General features: G+C 44.4%; 1 protein-coding gene across 6 annotated transcripts in view; it reads left to right on the top strand.

Moving 5' to 3' along the window:
* Positions 1 to 21,808, top strand: part of Rgs6 (regulator of G protein signaling 6) — a 499,978-nt gene that overhangs the window by 435,805 nt on the left and 42,365 nt on the right. For 3 of the 6 annotated variants that reach the window (XM_035445272.1, XM_035445267.1, XM_035445270.1), the window contains exons 12-13: positions 3,951 to 4,061; positions 15,668 to 15,793. In XM_035445272.1, coding sequence (XP_035301163.1) covers positions 3,951 to 4,061; positions 15,668 to 15,793 — 237 coding nt within the window. The remainder of the gene's footprint in view (positions 1 to 3,950; positions 4,062 to 15,667; positions 15,794 to 21,808) is intronic. The other 3 variants (XM_035445269.1, XM_035445268.1, XM_035445271.1) reach the window with 1 other exon arrangement.

Raw genomic sequence — 21,808 nt, 5'->3', positions numbered from 1 at the left:
CCATTTGGGGGGGGGGGGCAATCAGAATCTTACATTTTAGCACCTTTCATAATTATTGAAGCTTGTTGTATTTTGGGCCACTTAGCCACTTACCTCTTAGCAGTAATTAGTCCTTCCACCAGGGGCAATGTCTTCCTCTTCATCCCGCCAAAATGGAAATGGTTGCAGGGTCATCTAGAGTTCATCCAAGTTTCTGATAACAAAAAGCCTGGCACAAACTGTTTCACGCAGCCCTGGCTTGAAAGATCCTTTAAGATCCAGGGCAGTCAGCTGTGTTCTTTTCATAATTATCCTAAACCATCCATAGAGTGTATAAAGTAAAGGGTGACAGTGTGAAAGAGGAATCCGGACAGCTGTTAGGCTTGGTCATTTTGCTCAGGGTAGCAAGGAGGAGTCCATAGCCGCTAATTAGGAGATCAGGTTGCCCCAGCCTTAGTGTATGCCTATAATATCAACTTAAAGAGTGTCTGATTAGCCGGGTGTTGGTGGCTCATGCCTTTATTCCCAGCACTCGGGAGGCAGAGACAGGTGGATCTCTGTAAGTTCGAGGCCAGCCTGGTCTCCAGAGCGAGTAATAGGATAGGCTCCAAAGCTACACAGAGAAACCCTGTCTCAAAAAACAAAAACAAAAACAAAAAAGAGTGTCTGATTAGCACTGACCATGACTTAACAGTGCTTGAGCAGAGCCTAACACCTGCCCAGTGCCTAGGGAGGAGTGGATCCTTCATCTGTCTTAAACTCAGGATTAACAAATTGACTGATTAATAGGTTCAACACATTTTTTGGAGAAAGAAAATCTATGAAATTGAGAAACAAAATCCACCAGCCTTCATTTCTCTATTTGTTAATATTTGAATTTTTTCAACCAGGCAGTGAGTAATGTCATTCCTTATCATTTTTGTTATATAGGGTTGGTTGGTTAGTTTTGAGATAGGGTCTCTCTAAATAGCCCAGACTAGTCCACAATCCACAATTTTCTGCCTCATTTTCCCAAGGGTTAGGATTGCACTCAACTGGCTCCTAGCCTTTTGTAACTTTGCTAGCTTATAGTATTTCAGAATTTGATCAAAAAGGAAGTGGGTAAGGACAGAATGAAGAACACTGTAATCTACATGCTGAAGCAGAACTGTGGTTAAAAGTGGGCTGGTTGACCTAACAGGTGTCATACTGGCCCCCAGAAGCATGAGAACCATGGGAGGCAAGAGTGAGCCATGAGCTGACGGCATCCAAACAAGCTCAGTCAGCCTCTGGAGACTTCTGTCCTTAGGTCACCTGCCCCTCCCAGAAACTGGTCTCTCCCTTCTCTCTGGGGAAACTGAGCCACATAACCTCAGAATTCAGATACATTCAACATCACTGATGCCAAGTGAAGACAAGAAAGTCAGTAGGCATTCTATTTACTGAACTATGGGGTTTCTGGGCTGGGGAGGAGCAGTGCTCCCCATCCTCTCATTATAACAGTGGAAGAGCTGAGATAAATACTATCTGGCCCACAAAGCCTCAAACATTTACAACACGGACCTTGCAGGAATGGCTTGCTAACAATTGCTTAGAGAAAAAGAATGTCCTCAGAGGAAAGACTCTAGCTCCATTTCAGATCTCTACTGAAAAGACAAGCAGGCTGGCTGGGACCTGCCCAGGATGTTCATCAGTTTACAAACTGTGCCCCCCCCCAACACACACACACACCCAACCTCCAAGCAGGTGTGTGTACTGAACTCTTCAGTACCAATGGATGACCAAAGATTTTTCCAGGACCTCAAGGAAAGCCCTGGACTGAGGGGGCATCATTGACATATACAAACAGAAGGAAGGGACTTGTAGAACCAAAAACAATTCAACTAACAGAAAATTGTAAATAAATATGGAGGATTAGAGACCTTTGATTAGGAGAGGACATGTCATTGCTAAAACAAGAAACTTGGTGCTATGATAAGAGTAAAGTCTTGAGAGTGTGTCTACCAACATTTTATTTTATTATTTTATTTTTGTTTTTTGAGGCAGGGTTTCTCTGTGGCTTTTGGAGGCTGTCCTGGAACTAGCTCTTGTAGGCCAGGCTGGTCTCGAACTCACAGAGATCCGCCTGCCTCTGCCTCTGCCTCCCAAGTGCTGGGATTAAAGGCATGCACCACCAACGCCCGGTCACCTACATTTTAAATACGTAACTAGATTTGTCAAAAGAGAGTCAAACAAGGAGACGAAATACCGAAGCAAAAATTGGAATCATAGTCCTGGCTGTTCATGTGTTAATAAAAATTGTCATGCTGAATGACAAAATTGGGAGATTAAGAGTATTAAAATAGCAAAGAAATAAAATTTATGGGAGTATTTTAAAATTTATTTCACATTGTGCTCAGTGTATTGAATAAAAACAACAGGCCATTATGAAATTGCAGAGCACTTTAGCAATAAAGCAGAGGCCCTAAATCCACATAGAGAGAAACTGACAAAACAACAGGCTACATGGACCCAGAGTTCTCAATAGCAACACCAGATGCCAAAAATATAGGAGCAATGCCTTCAGAATTCTGAAGGAGGGTGATTTTTAAGATGGTGACCTATGCCTATCACTATCAGTCAAATACTGAGACTAAGGGAGCATTTACTTTTAGGCCTCCGTTACTCAAATATTTAACTCTCAGGAACCTTTGTTAGAAAGCTACGAAAGGATGTGTTTTATCACAGCTGAAGAGTAAAACCAAGAGCCAGAAATGGAATTGATGGAAGAAGGACTCGATACATAAGTGAAAAGAGCCCCAAGATGATGGTTTTGTGCCAGATGGGGGGCAGTTGTCCAGATAGAAACATGGGGACTAAGGGCTGCAGAGGACTCCTTCTGGAGGCAGGGAAATCCTGATGGAGTATCTCACATAAGATGTGGAAAAATCTATTTCTAGATGTGTTATAGATTTATTTTAAAAAGAAGGAAGGAAGGGAGAGAGAGAGAGAGAGAGAGAGAGAGAGAGAGAGAGAGAGAGAGAGAGAGAGAACCGGCTGGGAAAGAGTGGGGCACTGCTTAGCTGAGCAGCCAATTGGATCCATTTAAATAATATGGACACTGATTTAACAACAATGAGTTCATCTGGAAGCTTGTCAGGAGGCAGGGATGGGGGTGCTAGAGGACCAATGAGTAGAAGGTAAATCCTTGTCTAAAATGAATAAATCAAGAACAGTTATAAAGCATATGCTTTCAGCCAAATGCTGGAAGAAGCAAAAGGGAGAGGGAAGGTGCTTCTGCAAGAAAAGATGGGGGGAAAAGCCAGTACTATTGCTCCCCCATACCCCCATTCCCACCCTGCATACGACCATTAGTACTGTACAATAGCAGTTAGGTTCACTGGACTTATCACATGTATTTATGTGTGTGTATATATGCGCACACACCATACACATATGCACCCTACCCTTTGAATGTCAAGATAGCCAGCATTGCCCCTAGTCATTTTCTGTTTTCGATATACATGTTAATCATATCTATTAGATTGTAATTATAACTATAAAAACTAAGTTGCTTTTGAGACTAATCCTATGTGAAGCTGTGGTCAAGTAGAATTTAAGAGTCTACATAGCAAGTGAATCATTTGTTTGGGAATTCTGGTGGAACTGTGGAATTCCCTGTGGACTTTACTTACTCTTGAAATCCATAATCTTTGGAGGTTGGGTATCACACCAATGAGTTGGGACCTCTGTATGATAAGCCTGGCATAAGCAAGCATCAAGGTTCCAGGAAAGAGTTAAGTATTGGGAAAGGATATCAGTGTGTGTACTAAAACCTATGGCAACAAGAGGGCAAAACTGACATTTGTGACAGGAAGGGAGAAGGACAACCGAGTATGGCTCGAGTAGTCAGAAACAGAAGTGGTTTTCCTGTGGATACTATTGCTGGAGTGGTACAGAGCTGAGTGCTTTCCTAGGAAATCAGTTCTTCTTTTCCTTGCTTCCTCCCACAGCTTAATCGCTTACACAGAGCAGTACGTGGAGTATGACCCTTTCATAACGCCAGCAGAGCCATCTAATCCTTGGATCAGCGATGACATCACTTTATGGGACATAGAGATGAGGTAAAATAATAATAATTATAATAATAAATAATGAGGTTCGGGAGTGGGAGGGATGTTGAGAAAAATCCATGTCACGCAATCACTTTATTCCCTGTTTTCATTTGAATAAGACAAGAAGAGAAAAGGCCCGAGCGCTCTCCATGCTGACATCTGTTTGCTTGAGGTTCCTTCCTCCTTGCAGCTTTGGTTTGTACATGAGTTCTTCGTGGCTTCTCTCTGGCCTCTCTCTGGACCTCTGTGTGTCATGGTAGCTGGCCCAGTTCCTCACCATTTCCTAGCAATGTATACTGGAAGGGAAGACGGCTGCCTCAACTTGTCTCCTTCCTTTCAGATGGCAAGAATCCTAGCTAGCCCCTCTCCACACTTGCCCTTATCCAACAGCACTTCCGCCAAACCCCTCAGCTGCAAACACTGTTCTCACTGAACAGATGAGGGACCTGAGACAGAGCAGAGCTGGGGAACTTGTCCAAGGATGCACAGTTGGAATGCAACAGCACTGAGGCTGGGGCCCAGACAGAGGACTCCGGAGCTGTGGCTGGCCTGATGCTGGTCTTCTGAGGTCACAGGCATCAGTAGCTTCATCACTGCTTGTCTCTGCCCTTGGAGGGAAGCAAGTGTGTTGACTTAATGGCTCAGAGGAACTTGGAGCACAGTCAGAATTCCATGACATGCAGGGACAGTTCTGTGTGGCACCGCTTCGGCTCTGCTTTCGGAACATGACTCCAGTGTTCTCTTTCTCTCTGCTGTTATCTTTCTCAGAAATGGAAAACCTTAGTAGCAATTAATGAAGTCATAGAGGTTTACTATATAAAAAGCTTATCCTATCCCTGGGTGCATGTAGAAGAAAACTCCTCTCTTCCTCCAACCTGCCTCTGCCCATAGTCTGAAACCCTGGTTTCCACACTGCACCAGGGTGTCCAGGGCACTGGGGGGCTTCCCGGGTTTTGTGTACTGATGGAAACTTCAAGACATCTGATGAGTGGGACATCACGTACACTATTGGCTTAGATGGATTCAGTGTGAGAATTAGACCACATCCCATCCTTTTTAATGCCACATCTTTGCAAAACTAGATTTTCAGAGAAATTTTGTAATTAAAAAGCTATGCTGTACAAAAATCAATATGGACTAGGAAATGAAGGTGACCATGGTCCTGTCAGATCCAGTTTGAGAAAATGTGCAGTGTGTAACATATATACATAGGGGTTGTCATAGTTAGGATTAATATCAATGTGATAGAAAATTATGACCAAAGGAAACTCAGGAAGGAAGGAGTCTATTCTGCTTACACTTCTGGGGAAAGTCCATCATTGAGGGAAGTCAGGGCAGGAACTCATACAGGGTAGGAACCCAGAGACAGAGACAGGAGCTGAGACAGAGGCCATGGAAGTATGTTGCTTACTGCCTTGCTCCCCATGGCTTGCTTAGCCTGCTTTCTTATAGAACCCAGAACCACCAGCCCAGGGATACCAACACATATAATGGACTGGGCCCTTCTCCATCAACCACTAGTTAAGAAAATGCCCTATAGGCTTACCTACAGCCCAATCTTTAGTGGCAGTCTCTCAATTGAGGTTCCCTTTTACCAGATGACTCTTGCTTGTGTCAAGTTGACACAAAAACTAGCCAGGAGAGGGATTAAGAATGAAATCGAGACATTTTTTCCTTCAATGCATGTGCATTTCACATAGTTGCTGTTGCTAGGAAACAAGCACAAAGTGATTGGTCCCAACCTTAGATAAACAAAAATTTTAGGTGTTTCTTTGAGGTCAGGGAGACTATAAAACTTACTGAGACCTTAAGGTGTCATGGACTCAGAATGTTTGAGGGGCTCTGAATTAGTGACTATCTCTTTAAATCTTTTATACATAGAAAATATTCTTGTCTCTAATGTAATTATGTTCTATATATACACATATATGTGCTATTTTAATTGGATATATATATATATATATATATGCACAGATCTACCTTATCCTTTTAATATCTGTATAATATCTCCTGGCATGAATGAAGTAAAATTTATTTAACCAATCCCTGGGCCATTAACTGTTTAACTCATGTCTGTTTCTGTAATATAAACAACAAATCAAGGAACAGCCATCCCTACACCCAAGTCTAATTAGTTTTTTAGTATCAATTTTCCAGAAGTAGAGTTACTTGGAATGGAATGCATATTTTAACTTTAGTCCACGTGCCAGATTTTCCTAATTAAAACTGAACCCCCCTTTTTCTATGACTTCAGTTTAAAGCATTGTTGTCAACCCCAGTGTTAGCAGTCTTTCTATCTTTGTAAACCCAATAGGTTGAATCAAATCCCATTTTGCTTTCTATTTCTTCACTGGTGGAGAAATATATCAATGGTTTCATGTGGTTATCAGAGATTCATTCTTCTGTGACCTTTCAGTCACCTGTCCTCTCCCCATTTTCCCTCCAATAGTGGCTTTGCTTTGCATATTGGGATACAAAATTACCCTTTGCTTTGGCTTGTCTTTTTTCCAATTCCTTCCTTCTTTTTTTATTTCTTGTCTTCTCCCCCAACTTTTAATTTTCTAATCAACTTTTGCATTACCTCTTCAAATTCTAGCTTCTATTCTAGCCATAGTTGTATTCTACTTTTATTTTGAAGTTTAAAAAATCATTGATTCATAACAGGGCATTGTGGAATTGAAAGCACAAGTTTCCCTGTGCCTTCCCATTTTGCACTCGTCCCCAAAAGGTATGTTACCATGATGTATTTTAAACCAACATTCTGAATTTACATTTCGGTTAACATTATGAGAACAAATAGATGCAAATGGACATCCACTTTTAAAATTCTCTTTCTGGTGTGACCGTTATTAGTTACTTTTCGGTTGCTGTGATAAAATACCATGGCAAGGCAGCTTTTAAGGGAAGGTTGATTTGGGCTATCGTTCCACAGGGTTAACAATCCATCGCCATCCTGGAAAAGTGGCAGGCATGGGCGGCAGGCATGGTGGCTGCTGTGAGTTCACATCTTGAATGCCAAGCAGGGAGAGCCAAGCAGGAAGTAGAGAGTGAAAACTGGGAGTAGGCAAGGCCTTACGCTCTCAAGGCCTGCCTCCAATGGCATACTTCCTCCAGCAAGGCCTTAGGGGACCAAGTGTGCAAATGCCTGAGACTATGGGAAACATTTGTTATTCAAACCACTGCATAGGGATAGAATTTAAAACTTTCATTATCTCAGGTTGTGTTTTTCCTCCTCATCCTCCTGTTTCTAATTACCCTAATTACTGCTTCTGTATTTCCTACATTATTCTCTTTTCTCTTTAACCGTATTAGGTGCATTTTAGTTCATATGTCTAAAGTTTTTTTTTTTTTTAATTTGTTCTTTAAGAATTCTCTGTCTGTCTGTCTGTCTGTCTGTCTTTCATTCTTTAGTAGGAACTCTAGGCCTCTGGGGTAGACCTATCAAATCTTTTTAGAGGTCTCCCTATATTACTCAAATAGATTTTGGGTTTTGTTTTAGTTTTATTTTTGTAGTTGTTGTTGTTTTTTTTTTTTTTTCTTTATGTTCTTGCCAGTCTGTCACCAGTGGTGGCACTATGCTGTGGTGTCATTGGTCATTGTTTTTTTTTTTTTTTTTTTTTTTTTTTTTTTATATCAGGATCTGGTCCCCCTCCACCACCACCACCACCACCACCACCCCTGAGACACACACACACACACACACACACACACACACACTTCTTAGCAAGAGACTTCCATTATGTAGAGCCTGTGTGTCTTTCAGAGCTTCTAGCCTGTGCTCCTGCCTCAGGCTACCCCAGTGCTTTTTTGAAGTCCTGCTGTTCAGAGTTCAAGGCTCCCCAGCTGTCCCCTTCCACAGCTCTGCTGCAGTCATGGTTTGTCCTCTCTCTATCAACTTTGTTACAAGTCTCATTTATTTGTTTCAAACCTCCCTGAAATGCCTGGACCTTACCATTCGCCCGAACAATATGTCTTTGTCTCTACATATTATGATTGGGTTAAAACCAAAAACAGCAGACAAACAAAATCTGTTTTACTGAGTTTCAGGGCCTTTCCTGTTTAGTCTTTCTAAGCCATTTGTCCCTCCTAGATAGTTTTCCTTCTCACTCAAGCCTTCCCAAGCTTGCTGACCCCCTAGCATAATGGCATGGCTGTCCCACTCCTCCAGTTGCTATGTCACACCCCCCTCCTCTAGTTCACTTCTAAAGAGGACCCATGATTGGCTTTAGCATCTAGTCTCCTAACTGGCACACAGCAGGCACTCAAAGTGCAGATTGGGTGGATGGTAGGTGAATAAGTTATTCCTTCTTTGGTCATTTCACAGGTAGTTGGAAAAAGAAAGGCAAGTGTCCAAAGCTAATTCACTATGATAAAATGAAATTTCTCACTTATCCCTAAATAGATAAAGAAGCACTTGGTGGTTTGGGGAAACGGTAGCCACCTTGTCACTTGATTTATCTCAAACTATTCAGCATTCTATCCACCCACAATGCTACCTGCCCTATGATAGGCGATCCAGTTCTGTTGTTACTGTTAATGCTTCTATGCTTTTCTTATGCCTAACATAAGAAAAGATTCCAAACGGAGCTCTATAGACACAGGTGAAAATGAAGCCCTAATTCTTCTCCTGGCAGAATGTCTGTACCCACTCAGAGGCGTACAGAGCTGCCAGAAGCAACGCAGAGCATGAGATCAGCGCTGACATCAAACTTCAGCCTAATGACTCGGTCCCTGTCTATACAGTAAAGTTCCAAGACGACCAAGAAAACAATCAAAAGTTAGTTTTTTCTGTGTCACCTTAATTCAGCCTGTATGGATTGAGACCTACTTTGCACTGTGTTCTGAGAAGGAAATCCTCTGGATAAAAATCTAACAAAGTCAATTAAGACTCGTTGTCTTACCACCTGACAACAGAATTCCTCCTTGCTTGGCAAGGGGCATTCAGCCACTTGGGGTATAAATCAAGTCCTGTGGGCAAGGCTTTGGCAGACTCGAGCAACAAAGGAGAGGGTTAGACTGTGCCCAGGGAGAAAGTGACAGGAGTCTGTTTTCTGTCCCTGAGAGAGAAAAACAGAGTTTAGGGGTGGGGGAAGTGAGAGGAGGGAGATGAGGCAGGGCAAGATTAGAAACCAGGGAAATTCTAGCAGCTAGTGACAAAGGTCTTTTCAAAAGCAGGAATACTAACTGAGTATGTTAGCTGCCAGGAGAGGCCATAAGTGCCCTCTTCCTAAGGCCTTGAATGTTGTCCAAGTCTCCTATCTCCCCAGACATCATGCAAACATGGCTCATGGTATATGGCAGAGGAGAAGCCATAAGTGAGCAAATAGGATTCTCTGGAGATTTCTTTCTGCTCACTGGCCTTTAGACTTCTGGGCTCAGAGAACTCCAGGTGTGAGGACACGAGAGGAAATGCTTGGACTCTACCAAAAAGAAGAACATATTGTTTCTGCCACAGGATGGATGCAGACAATGCAGTGAGGGACAACAGCCAAACAATGGGCAAAACAGTGTAAGATGTAATATAAAATAACAGGGAACTGTTCTTGGATCCCTTCTCAGTCTCAGTTAAGATATTAGATCCAAAAGTCTAAGAATAAGAAAGGGTATAAAGGGGGGAGCAATAATAAGTTACTGTTTTAAGGCATGGCAAACTCTTTCTGATAGAGTTTCTGAGAAGTCAACTTTCATTAGAGAAAATAACAGTATCCAGGGCTTAGCATTGAGGAGCAGTCAGCCAGAAGTCACTAGACCACAGCTGGAAAAGTGTCCTAGGGAGGGCTAAAGGGGGTAGTTCTGGTGATAACATTAATTGGAGGGTGGGACCTCATGAAACTGGTGTGGCCTGCAGAATCACAGTGAGCCATTTCTTCCATTCATGGGGAAGGTCTAAGGCTCCCTCTCTACTGAGTATCAGACACCTGAGCAATGGTTACATAGAACCTGGTTTATTCTACTTAGGTGAAGGAATCCACTCCCAGCCAAGCTGACCAGCCAAGAGGCAGGGCCTATTCCTGAGTTGCCAGCATGCAGCTATTGTGGCAGAACTATGAAGATCCTTTAAAAAAATAGATTTACTTATTTTATTTTATGCCTATGAATGTGTAAGTAAGTATGGCATGTGCCTGCCTGGTGCCTGTGGAGACCAGAAGAGGGCACTGGATACCCCTGAACTTGAGTTACAGACATTTGTAAACCATAAATTGGTGCTGGGAACTAAACCTTGCTCTGCTACAAGAGCAACAAACACTGTTAACCAGTGAGCCATCTCCCCACCCCCCTTAAGCTTCTTTCTTAAAGCAGTCAATTCCCAAATGTGGCCCCTTTGGTGCCTCCCTCCTCCTGTGCATATTCTGGTCCTGATGTCAAGGGAAGGCATTCACTTTCATATGCACGGGCCTTGATGCCTTATTTGGCCAACATGCTGTGGCACAGTGGCACTCTGAGAGGCAGCCATGCAGAGACCCAGCAGTTTCTAAACATTTGCTCCTAAAGTCTTTGAAATTGTCCACCATGCTGGGAGAAGTTCAAGCCATTGAGGGAGCCATGTAAGGCCATTCAAGGTAACCCTCAGATGAGCTATTGACCAACAGCAAGTGTCAGCTGCCACAGGCACCATTTAGACAGCCAGCCCATGCCAGCCCTTAAAGTTACCTGAGTGGCCACAAGTGAAAGGGCACAGGCAAGTCCAGACAAACGGAGAATACTGAAGAGAGTAATGAATGGGCGTAGGCTGGGCCACAACCCATCAGAATCTTCAAGACCTTTCAATGGTTTTTGGGGTGGTAAATAAATAAATCAAGACTGTTTCTTCACAGTGTGGCCCGAAGATGGGGTCATTCGGTATACTTTACTTGGAGGACTGGCCCTTGTTTCATAAATTTTCTGATAACTTATCTTAATCCGTTCAGGCTGACAAATGAAAGTACAATAGACTGTGTGACTCACACACGAGAGAAATCTGATTCTCATTGTCCTGAGAACTGAGAATGTTAAGGTCAAGGCAGCAGTGTGTTGGTGTCTGAGGAGGGCCTGGATCATGGCCCCATCAAGGCGTGTAGTAGTTTGAAAGAAAATGGCCCCCAAAGGAAGTGGCACTAATGGGAGGTTCGGCCTTGTTTTAGGAAGTGTGTCACTGTGGAGGCAGGCTTTGAGGTCTCATATATGCTCAAACCAAGCCCAGTGAGACAGTTCACTTCATGTTTTCTGCAAGATGTAGAACTCTCGCTCCTTCTCCAGGACCATGTCTGCCTACATGCCACCATGTCCCACCATGACAATAATGGACCAATCGTCTAAAACTGTAATCGAGCCACCCCAATTAAACGTTTACCTTTATAAGACACACATGGTCATGGTGTCTCTTCAAAGCAATAGTAGCCCTGACTGAGATAAGGTGGCATGTCACTATTATCTCATTGCTTAGGAGACTGAGGCCAGAAGGATCACAAGTTTGACTTGGCTACAGAGAGAATTTCTTATTTTCCCTCTGTGTTCTCTTGTGGCAGCCCGGTAAGAGCTCTGGGTTTACTAATAAGGACACTAACCTCAGTCCTCACAGCTCAATGACCTCCGAAGGCCCCCAGCCCTCAATACCATCATGTTGGGGGTCAAAATATCAACAGATGAGTTTTGAAGGGACAAAAATTTTAATCTATACCATTTTATACCTTCCCCACCTCCAGTTTATGAATTCTAGTATGCAAAATGCATCTAATATGCCCCAATATCACTAAGAAGTTTTGCTCTAATGTCAGCTTTAAAGCACCATCTAAATAACATGAGGGTGAGTCAAGATACACATCACATCCAGACAGAGTCCTTGCCATTTGTGAAGCCACCAAGGTACTTTATTTCCAAACTATAATGATGGGGAGTATGAGATAGACCTTTCCATTCCAATAAGAGAAGAAATGGGAACAAGTCAGAGTACAATAGGGCAAAGTTCAAGCTTTAATTAGAATAATTTTCTGTCTTGACACTGTACCCATTAGACCTGGACTGAGGCAATAGACCCACTCACTGAGGCAGTGAACCTACCTCCTCAGCTCGTTGGCCTCTCTGTGCTGTTGTTTTCCATGCCCATTTGGGTGGCAGCATCAAACAGCTCAGTGAACACCCTGGCTCTGCCACATCTTTGCAGCTTCCCCAGGCTGGACCACTACTCTGCAACTGTGTCATGAAGGCTTGTCCCAGTAGCTCCTCTGGTTATAGTCCACCTTGCAACTCTCTGCAGGGACTCCATCCTGGAGATACTAGGCATGGGAATCCTGGACTGCTTGAACTGGAAAGATGGCTACACCTACTAAAACTGTCCTGTCCCCTGCTCCCCTTGATTGCAGCAGTCTGAGGCTATAATGGGAGTCACAGGCCTAGTTACCTCTGAATCATTTTCCTATTGTCCCCCAAAATAGCTCCTGGATGGCAGAGCCCTACTATTATGTCCTTGTAACAGTTATTTGATTACACCACTCATAGTCTCTTTTTTGTTGTTTTGTGTGCTTGTTGTTAGAACACAAATAAGCTAGGGGTTTTTTCTCAATTCTTATTTAGATTCTAGTCCTATCTTTAGCTCATCCCTCTCTCTTTATGTACTGCTAAAAGCAGTTAGGAAAAGTCAAGCTACTCCTTCAACAAATGACTTAGAAAATTCCTTGGCTAAATATGTAGACTCATCACTTGCAAGTTCAACCTCCCACAAAACGCTAGCATTCAACACAGAGTTCAGCGAGTCTCTGCCACTTTATAACAAGAGTCACCCATCCTCTAACGTGCTCATGCTCACCTGAGACTTGTCAGCATGACCTTTACCCTTCATTAACACTCCACTCAGAACTATCAATATGTTATCTAATAAGAATGTGGGCTTCTCTTCAGCTTTTCTGTTTGTTCTCTCTCTCTCTCTCTCTCTCTCTCTCTCTCTCTCTCTCTCACCACACACACACACACACACACACAATGGATCATCTTTATGGGTCCACTCTCAGCAAACATTTTAAACTCCCCCTGGCCTGTCTTTGCTCCCCTTTCCCATTTTTAAGTATGTGTTACAGCAGCAGCCCACTCTTGGTTCCAATTTTTGTGTCAGCCCATTAGGGAAAAAAAACCCACCATAAATGGTGTGACTTATAAATACCATATATTTACTTTTCACGGTTCAGGAGACTGGGAGGTGTGAGAGCAAAGCGCCCATGGATTCACTGTATGATTGAGAGTCCTCTTAATGGTTCATTGATGGCCAGCTTCTTGCTGTATCCCTCCATGGGGGAAGGGTGAGGGGGCTCTCTGAGTCTTTTCTAAGAACACTAATTCCATTTATGAGCCAATCACCTCCAAGGGCCCCGCACCCAGACACATCACATTGGCAGTGAGAATTTCAACATGTGAATCTAAGGAAGGAGGCAAACCATCACTGACAACCCAGCTTGAGTCTTTTGAAAATGCCTTACATCTTTCCTTGAGCCTTAGTTTAGATACTAAATGAGGAACATGAAGTAGAAGACAAAGTAGTACCTACAGAGGCATTCCAAGATTTCTGTCATACCCCAGACTGCCCCTTTCCCAATCCTGCCATCACCAAGGAATCTGGTGAGGTGATCATGGGCTCACTGTTTTCATCAGAAAGTGGTGGCAGTGGCGGTAAGTGTGCATCCCTGAGACAGTTGTTAAAAATGTTGAGTCACTCTGCACACCAAGTCTCTGGGCATGGTCTTTGACGAGGACACGGCTACCACCAGCCATCTGCAGAACCTCGAATCGTTGCCTGGTAAAAAAGAAAATTATATCTCTGTCCCAGGTCAGAACATGACCCTGGAAGGAGAGTATTCCTATAGCTCTCAGGGACTTAAATTTGCTTAGAGTCTCAACTCTCTACAAACAGTACTTTCGATCCCTTGGAAAGTTACCAACTTCGATTAATTGTGTGGTTTGTTTCCAAGAGAACCTAGGATTCGATTCGTTGTCTTGTCTTATTGTAAAAAGCCCAGCCTGATACTTTACAAGAGATCATTTGTGGAGGAATTTCCCATGGCCTAAGCTAATATATTTAGCCTTCTATCATGACTCTACTGAGCTTTGCCTGGAAATGCAAACTCATGCTGGGAGAGCTTCCCATATCCCCACTTTGCCCTAGAAATAGAAGACACTGGTTTGGAAGGCTAACATCTAGACCATATATCCAGTACCATAGCCACTAGCTACAGGTAACTATTTAAGTTTAAACTTTAATTATTTAATTTTTCTCAATTTGACTTCAGGTCGTCTGCCATACTGGGGCTTTGCTGGCCCTTAGTGCATGTGCAGATGGTGGCTCTAAGCCTGCAAAGCACAAATATAAAATGGCTCTTCCTGCTCAAGCTGTGAATTACTTGCTCTGGAAGCGCATCTATGAGCCAGTTCTCTACTAAGAGAAAGTGGAAACCATGTCAGCTCTATAATAAGAAAAATCCTGTGGTCTTATATACTGACCATTAGGGATTATCAAGAGCCTATCTGTCTTTACAAGGAAAAAACTCTGTCCACACCACTGGTTCCCAGGTGTTGCTGTGACTAAGTCTCTAGGGTCCCTTGTGAAACTGGAGCTTCTGGTTCAGCAGCTCAGGATGTGGCCTGTGACTCTGCTTGGTCTGCAGAACACACCCTAAGCTGGAATGGGGGGTGGGGAGAGAGAGGAGGCGCCAGTGTGTGACTTGTGAAGTAGGAGCTATGGTCTCAGGAAGAGTCAGCCAGGGGACCTCATGAGAGAATCTGAAGGAGTTACTGTACTGGTTGAGTTACCAGAGGAATATGACCAATGCCATTCTTCCATGTGGGTGTGAGATTGCAGAGCAGGGACCAGCTCAAAGTCGAAGGCTGCACTCTGGCTCCACACAACTAGATTGGATTCTTGACTCCATCACTTCCCAGCTAGGAGGCCTGAGACAACTGATAACCAGACCTTGGTCTCCCTATCTGGGAAATGGAAGCAGTCCTAGCATACTTCACAGAGCAGCTGGAAGGACTCAGTCATTGGCAGGTGGATGTAAAGTCTTAGAACACTGTGTAGTGGCCAAAGCAATGAGCAAAGGCAATATGTTGTTTCCGAGCAAATGAATGGGATTTATTCTAGTTGAATCCATGCATTTATATAACTAGTGTATCACTCAAGTCTAATCGAACGCTTCTCTCTCCTTTGTATATTGAAGAAGAAACAGAAGATGGGGAGCCACTTTCTTAGACAAAGGGATGGATTCGTGAGGTATCCTGGGTAATAATTAAAGCACAAAAAGGATAGAGTCAAAAGTTGGATCTGTGACTGATGGGAGTGGTCCAGAAAGGCCCCATCAGTGGTGGGGATAGGCTTCCTTCCAGTAGACAACAGTCACTTGCTGGGCACTTTGGTGACCCTCACAAAACATGACCTCCTTACCTGCCCCTTTTCAGAAACTGTTCAACATCTGTTGCCATTAGTATGTAAAAGTGCACACATGAAATTTGTGTGGAGTTTGTGGTATCTGTCACCTTACACCTGAGATAATTCTCCTTGATGTGTAATGGCAAGACGATTCTTCAGGGAGAATATGATGGCAGCTTTTGTTTGATACTGATCATTTTCCTAACCTTCTCTTCTAACCCCAAAGCAAAGAGCCCAGCCAACAGCGAGTAAAACGGTGGGGATTCTCTTTTGATGAGATACTGAAAGATCAGGTGGGGCGAGACCAGTTCCTTCGATTCCTGGAGTCGGAATTCAGTTCAGAAAATCTCAGGTAACTCAAACATTTGAATTGTATACGTGTGTGTGTGTGTGTGTGTGTGTGTGTGTGTGTATAAATTTGCATAATTAGTCTTTCCACCCCCCTTTCTCAATAAAACATCACTCAGGATTCAAATCCAAATACCAGTTTATCTAGCTAAGTTTGGGATGGAGGCTTTTAATGGGGATAAATAGTTAAATGGATTTGATAACACCATCATCAAGTAAAACTATGGAAGTGTGTTGTTTTAGAGTGAGGGGCAGCTCAGAGTACCCCATCTCAAAAATGTGTTAGCCCTAGAGATTCTTGACCCCTTCAAGGTTAAACAGAAAGGGGGACAATGATGGGCTCAGTTCAGAATTTTAGCAAGCCAAGTCCTTGTTGTACAAGCTAATAAAAAAGTAAATGCTTTCCTCTTGAGAAGAATTTTGTCACTTCCATGAGGTGACTCCCCAGGTCAGCTGATACCACTGAAAATACCTGATTGTTTCTGTAGACTCAAAACTAATGTCTTAAGAGGGTAATATACAAATAATTACTATTTAGTAGGAGAAAAATGAAAACATCTGAAAAAAGAGATCTGATGTGAAAGAGAGGGATAAGTGAAAAGCAAAGAAGTTCTTGGTCACAGAAAATGAGAAGCTTGGGGTTCTTCAGCCTTCTGTTGTGTCAGATAAGGAACCAGGTGACTCACTGGAATGTGATTAGCAATGTCACTAGGTGAGACCCCTCAGTGATTGTCTTAGTTTCGGTCCTTACAAAACCGGAACTGACAGGAGGCATTAAAGGAGATTGTAGCCTGGGTTATCTAACAGTGGCTCTCACACACTGGAGAGGCTGAGAATCCAGTAGTTATTCAGTCCCAGTTTGGCACTGAAGGCCTGGAGGATTCCTGGAGAGCTGCTGGTCTTCCATCTACATTAGAATCCTAGAGAAATTAACTTTCATATGGATGAAGGAATACCATAGCATCAGAATACATAGGCTTGTCAACAAGATTGAGGGCAAGCATGCAAAAATCAAAATTTCCCTTTGTCCCTTTATCTGGGCTGGCACCAAAAGGTGCCATTCGAATTTAGGGTGTGTCTTCCCCACTGCAAATGTTTTGAACAAGAAAATCCCTCATAGGAGTGCCTAGTGGCTTTTCTTTTGATTCCATGTGCAATCAGGTTGACAACCAAGATTAGCCATCACAGTGATCTACCAACTGGTGACTTCTCCACAGCTGAGAACTACCGCCACCACAAACCCCTGTTTACAGCAGGTTCTCTTTCATATACTAAGTTAGTTTCTGCATTCAAATGCTACTTTTTGGAATAGACTTTTATTACTTTTTCTTATTTTTAAGATTAAAAAACACCAGAGCAAGTGGCATTGGGAAAGGACTGAATTCTCTTATGTTAATGGGTAAAGCCCATGTCATCAATCAGGTGATATCTATGGCAAATCTATACTACAGCAAGCCTCACCAGAGTCTACTAAGGGATGCAAGACAGTCAAGATATGTGATTTCTCCCTAGAAACAACCTTGTAGGTCCTTGAAGAAAATGCATAAGAAACAATTAAGCTATTAATTAGACATAAGTAAGTATAGCCTCTAAAGGCATTTTGGAAATATTTAAAGGAGGAAGGAATGGAAGTCAGACAAAGTAGGCAAATCATAAGCTTGACTTCAAAAAATTCACAAGAGATCACTGTTCCAAGTTAAAGGGAATATAGTCTAAGCTGAGGCACTGAATTAGCCATGGGGTTGGTGTTAGGCAGAATTTTTTTATGTTGGTGTTTTATGGCCCCTAATTACAGAGATTTCAGTGGACGGTGATGGAGAGTATGAGACCAAGCAGACACATGGGTGGCCAGGAAGTAGAGAGAGAACCTGCACTGTGGACATTCTCCTCTGCCCGCTTTCATTACATCCATGTCCCCAGCCTATGGAGGGTGATGCTGCCCACATCCAGGCTGTAGCTTCCCGGAGTTAATCCTCTCTGGAAATGAATTGACTGACACTCCCCGATCTTTACCAATATCCTAGACTATTCTCAAGCCAATCAAGTAGAAAATCATAAATCAAGATTAACTCTCACCAAGTGATGGTATGACTGTCCCAGGCCATACAGTCCTGGGATGATGTAGGTACCAATGCTATGTCCTTTCTGATCAGACCCCTGCCTACTGAGAGCCAAACAGGATGATCTCACTTTCAGGTTATAGCCCAGTAGTTCTTTCATCATTTTGTTTTTTAGAGTAGCTCAGCTCAGGGGTTTGCTTTGATTCTTGACCAGGCATTTGTATCAGAAGCCATGACTTCTAGTTCTCTTCATTAGGGTAACATAGAGGCCAGCCTCCCCACTCTATGTAAGAAGCATCTGTACATTCCCAGCTGGTCTCTCTGTGTCATCACCCCAGACTCCATGTCCAGCTGGGTCTCCATAGGTCTTTCTTACCTCTCCAATCCCTGTCACTTTTGGGAACCAAGATGGAATGATACAGACTGTGTCCTTTGCTGGTTCCTCAGCCCACGAGTAGAAGACTTAAGAGCCCTTGGCCACCTGAAATATTAAAGACAGTAAAAAGAGTGACCATAGGCCTGTTTCACTGTGAAGGCCCCAGGGGAATCTACCTGCTTAGCTGCTCCTTGCCCAGTCTGTGGGCTTTACTGTCAAAAGCCGCAGTGTAGCCAAGGGCCGCTTTTGCAATCAAACTAGTTTCAGGAAATATGCATGGAGTCCCAAGTGCACTGAGAAGTGCGTCCCTGGCAGGTGTTCCCTCCCTTCTGCTATTTCCATTTGTGCCTCTGCCAGCAGCTTGCCTGGTGCCAGGAGGGCTACATTTAATCTTGGGTGAAAGAATGTGCATGCACATGTGTGAATTCACCAGCCCCCAGCATGCATGCATAAATCCAGACTTAAAGAAGGTCCCCTCTGATCCATGACAGGAAGGAAGATAAAGAAAATAGAGCAGCAGAGGGAAAATGTACAGCCCAGGAGCTTCTGAAATCCCCTCCGGAGGCCCCGGTTCCATGTTGATGATATTCAGCATAATTGGATACAGGGAGGAAAGTTCAGTTTTAAGTCACACGCCTGGAAGACCCTTCGGTCCCTTATCACAAAACAGCTGCTTTCATTCCCCCTGTTCATTCCTTCAGCCACAGACCGTGGCTAAGCCCTCCCAGGACCCAGGTCCCAAAGGCTCAGGGTTAATCTGACTCTGCCCTTTGTCCACAGTAGCCATGCATGGCTGGCCAGGTGCTCCTCTGTCCCTGTGCACCGTGGCTCCTGGGAACTGGGGGAATGTACAGCATGAAGCTCTTAGTCGTCTGTTGCATTGGTCCTCACTGGCTTGTCCCTTCTCCCCAGCACCGGTCATGAGCCCAGGCTACTGGAATCTAAGCAGAAGATGAGAAGGGAAAGACTGGGTATATTACAAAGCACTGTTCTGCTTCTGTCTTCTGGGATCTCTCAAGTCTCTCTCTAGTAGAAGGAACGCTTCATTCCGCCTAACCAGGCATACATAGCACATGGAATGCCAGCAAAGTAGCCGATTGGTAGAACTTATACCAAAGCTTCAGAATCAGGAAGGGAATGTCCCAAAGTGCTACCTAGCCCTTTCAAGGAAAGTGTCCTGTGGTGACTTAGTATCACAGTGAGGCCTCAGCATGTATGTGGGGGGAGGGCAGAGAGGGTTACATGTTCACACAGATGTGTGAATACATGCATGTGTATGAACATGGGTGAGTAAAACAAGTGTGCAGAAGCCAGAGGTAGGCATCAAATATCTTTCTTTGGCCACCCTCCACATTTTTTTTCCAAGACAGGGCTTCTCTGTGTAGCTTTGGAGCCTTGGAGCCTATCTTAGAACTCACTTTGTAGACCAGGCTGGCCTCAAACCCACAGAGGTCCGCCTGCCTCTGCCTCCCGAGTGTTGGGATTAAAGGTGTGTGCCTTATTTTTTTGAACATGTAGCTCATTGATTTGGTAGACTGGCCTGCCAGAAAACTCCAGGATCCTCCCATCTCTGCACCCCCAGCATTCGGGTTACATGTGTAAAGACTGTCACACCTGGCTTTTCACGGGTGCTGGGGATCTGAACTCAGGTCCCCACACTTATGTTACAAGCACTATACTCAGCCCCACCCCTGCTCATTTTCCCCTGGGTGGAAGGAAGTCTGTGAGATGACTGAGGGTTGTCATCTCTGGGGACAGGAGAGGAGGGCAGGTCCAACAAGACATGCTTTGTTGTCACCATCTCCAACAGAGGCCGCTTGCTCTTGTTCTCAACACCCAAGCCAAGCCCAAAGCTGAGCTGCCTAAAGAGTATGCAGTACTGGGCCAGCAGCCTGGAAGCTTCACAGTCCCAAATCAAGCACTACAGAGCTGCCTTTATCCTTTCTCCTATTTGGGGAATTTCCCCCAAATGGAGACAGTGACATTTGCCGCTGCTCCTGCTCCATCTTCCTGTATAAACCTTTGTCCTCCCTGGCTCAACACCCTCTACCATACTGCAGGGCATGAGTTAAAAATCAAAACCTGCAACAAAGAACGTCCCCCCCTACATTTTTTATGAGCTGTAACATCTCCTGAGAGAGTAGAGTTCTTCTAACCTGCAGATTGATGACCCTGCTTCCACGGGGTGTCAGCTGAAGGCAGAAGCAATTAAAAGCAAGTGCAGGGGGCTGCCAGGTTTTGCCTCAAGAGTTCTAGCTCTGGTTTTAGCTTCAGTAGTTGCCCCAAGCCCTAGGAACACCCCAGAAGTTTCCTTAGGCCCAGTGGGGTCCCAGAATAACCAAACATATGCCAAATCAGAACCGAGTGATTCCACGAGGCTGTGGCCATCTGCAGCAGTTTGGCTCCTGTCCAGTGCAGAGCTTAGCTTGGGGGATGCTGATGCTAGCTGCTCATGGGGGTACCTGAGAGTCAAAGTCAGCTCAGACAGAGACAAAAGTCTGGTTTTGTCCATTGTTCTGAGTCACCCAATGACCAGCAGAGGGCACAGCGACACTTCCTTCTGAGGAGGAGTTCCCTTTTCTCTGGGAACCAGCCCAGGGCTGTATTTTGTAGCCTGGGAACATCCTGGTTTGTGAAAAGATGGGCAAGCCCGTGAGGGCAGAACTGTGAGGACCTCCTGATGGGATGGAAAATGGTCGATGGCTCACAGCTTCTCCTGCTCTAGCCAGTCTGGAGGAGAAAATCCCATTGCTTGTTAGCATCCAGGGGAAAAGGCGGCAAGTCATCCCTGGACCACCTTCTGATCCTGTGGGCTAGTTTCCTCCTCTGCATTCATTTCTAAGCCATTAGTGCAGCTCAAATGCCAGCACACAGCTGCTTCTCAGTGCTCTGACAATTGGCAACGACTAGGGGAGAGGCAGGCCAGGTGGTCTCTGAACACCCTGGAGCCCCTGTGCCCTGCCAGTCCCCAAGGCTCCCTGCTTCCAGACAAGGGCTTAGTGCAGGATGGTTGCCTTTGATGCAGCTGCTGGCATTTGATACCTAACCGCTTCCTCAAAAGAACCATACCTGCAGGCTTTTGATAAGAGCAGGGCCATTTCTCTGTCCTCAGTGGGCCACCCAACCACAAGAGACTATGTAGAGAGCTTTTTGTGGCTCTTTTGGTGATGGGGCGGGGGTCCTGAGCTCAGACCATTGGAGACGGAAGACAGCATGCACAAACAGGCTGTTCTGAATTTCAAATCGCCACAAAGGTTCCTCCAAGCCAAGATGGTAAATACACCTGAGATGTCAGGATGCTGTTGTGACAGGAGGGATAAGGTAGATCATCTCCAAGGCAGACAGAAGGCCGGGCTGAGTCCTGTGTACACAGAAAGAGAAAGCTGTCCAGGGAATGTCACTCTTACACACTATGTGCCCTCCCCTCCGCCCCCCTCTCTCTTCTCTCCTCCCCTCTCACTTCCCCTTCTCCCTCTGGCATGACATGACTGCTGTTTTTCCTTGTGCCTTTAAAACCATTCTCAGCTCTAATCAATGGAGGAAATCTTTTGTTTTTGTTTGTTTGTTTTCGATGTAAAACTGT

Source organism: Cricetulus griseus, chromosome 5 (genome assembly GCF_003668045.3).
Source record: "Cricetulus griseus strain 17A/GY chromosome 5, alternate assembly CriGri-PICRH-1.0, whole genome shotgun sequence".
NCBI classification, from domain to species: domain Eukaryota; kingdom Metazoa; phylum Chordata; class Mammalia; order Rodentia; family Cricetidae; genus Cricetulus; species Cricetulus griseus.
Note: the sequence above shows the minus strand (reverse complement) of the source record. Positions and strands in the feature narration are given on the sequence as shown.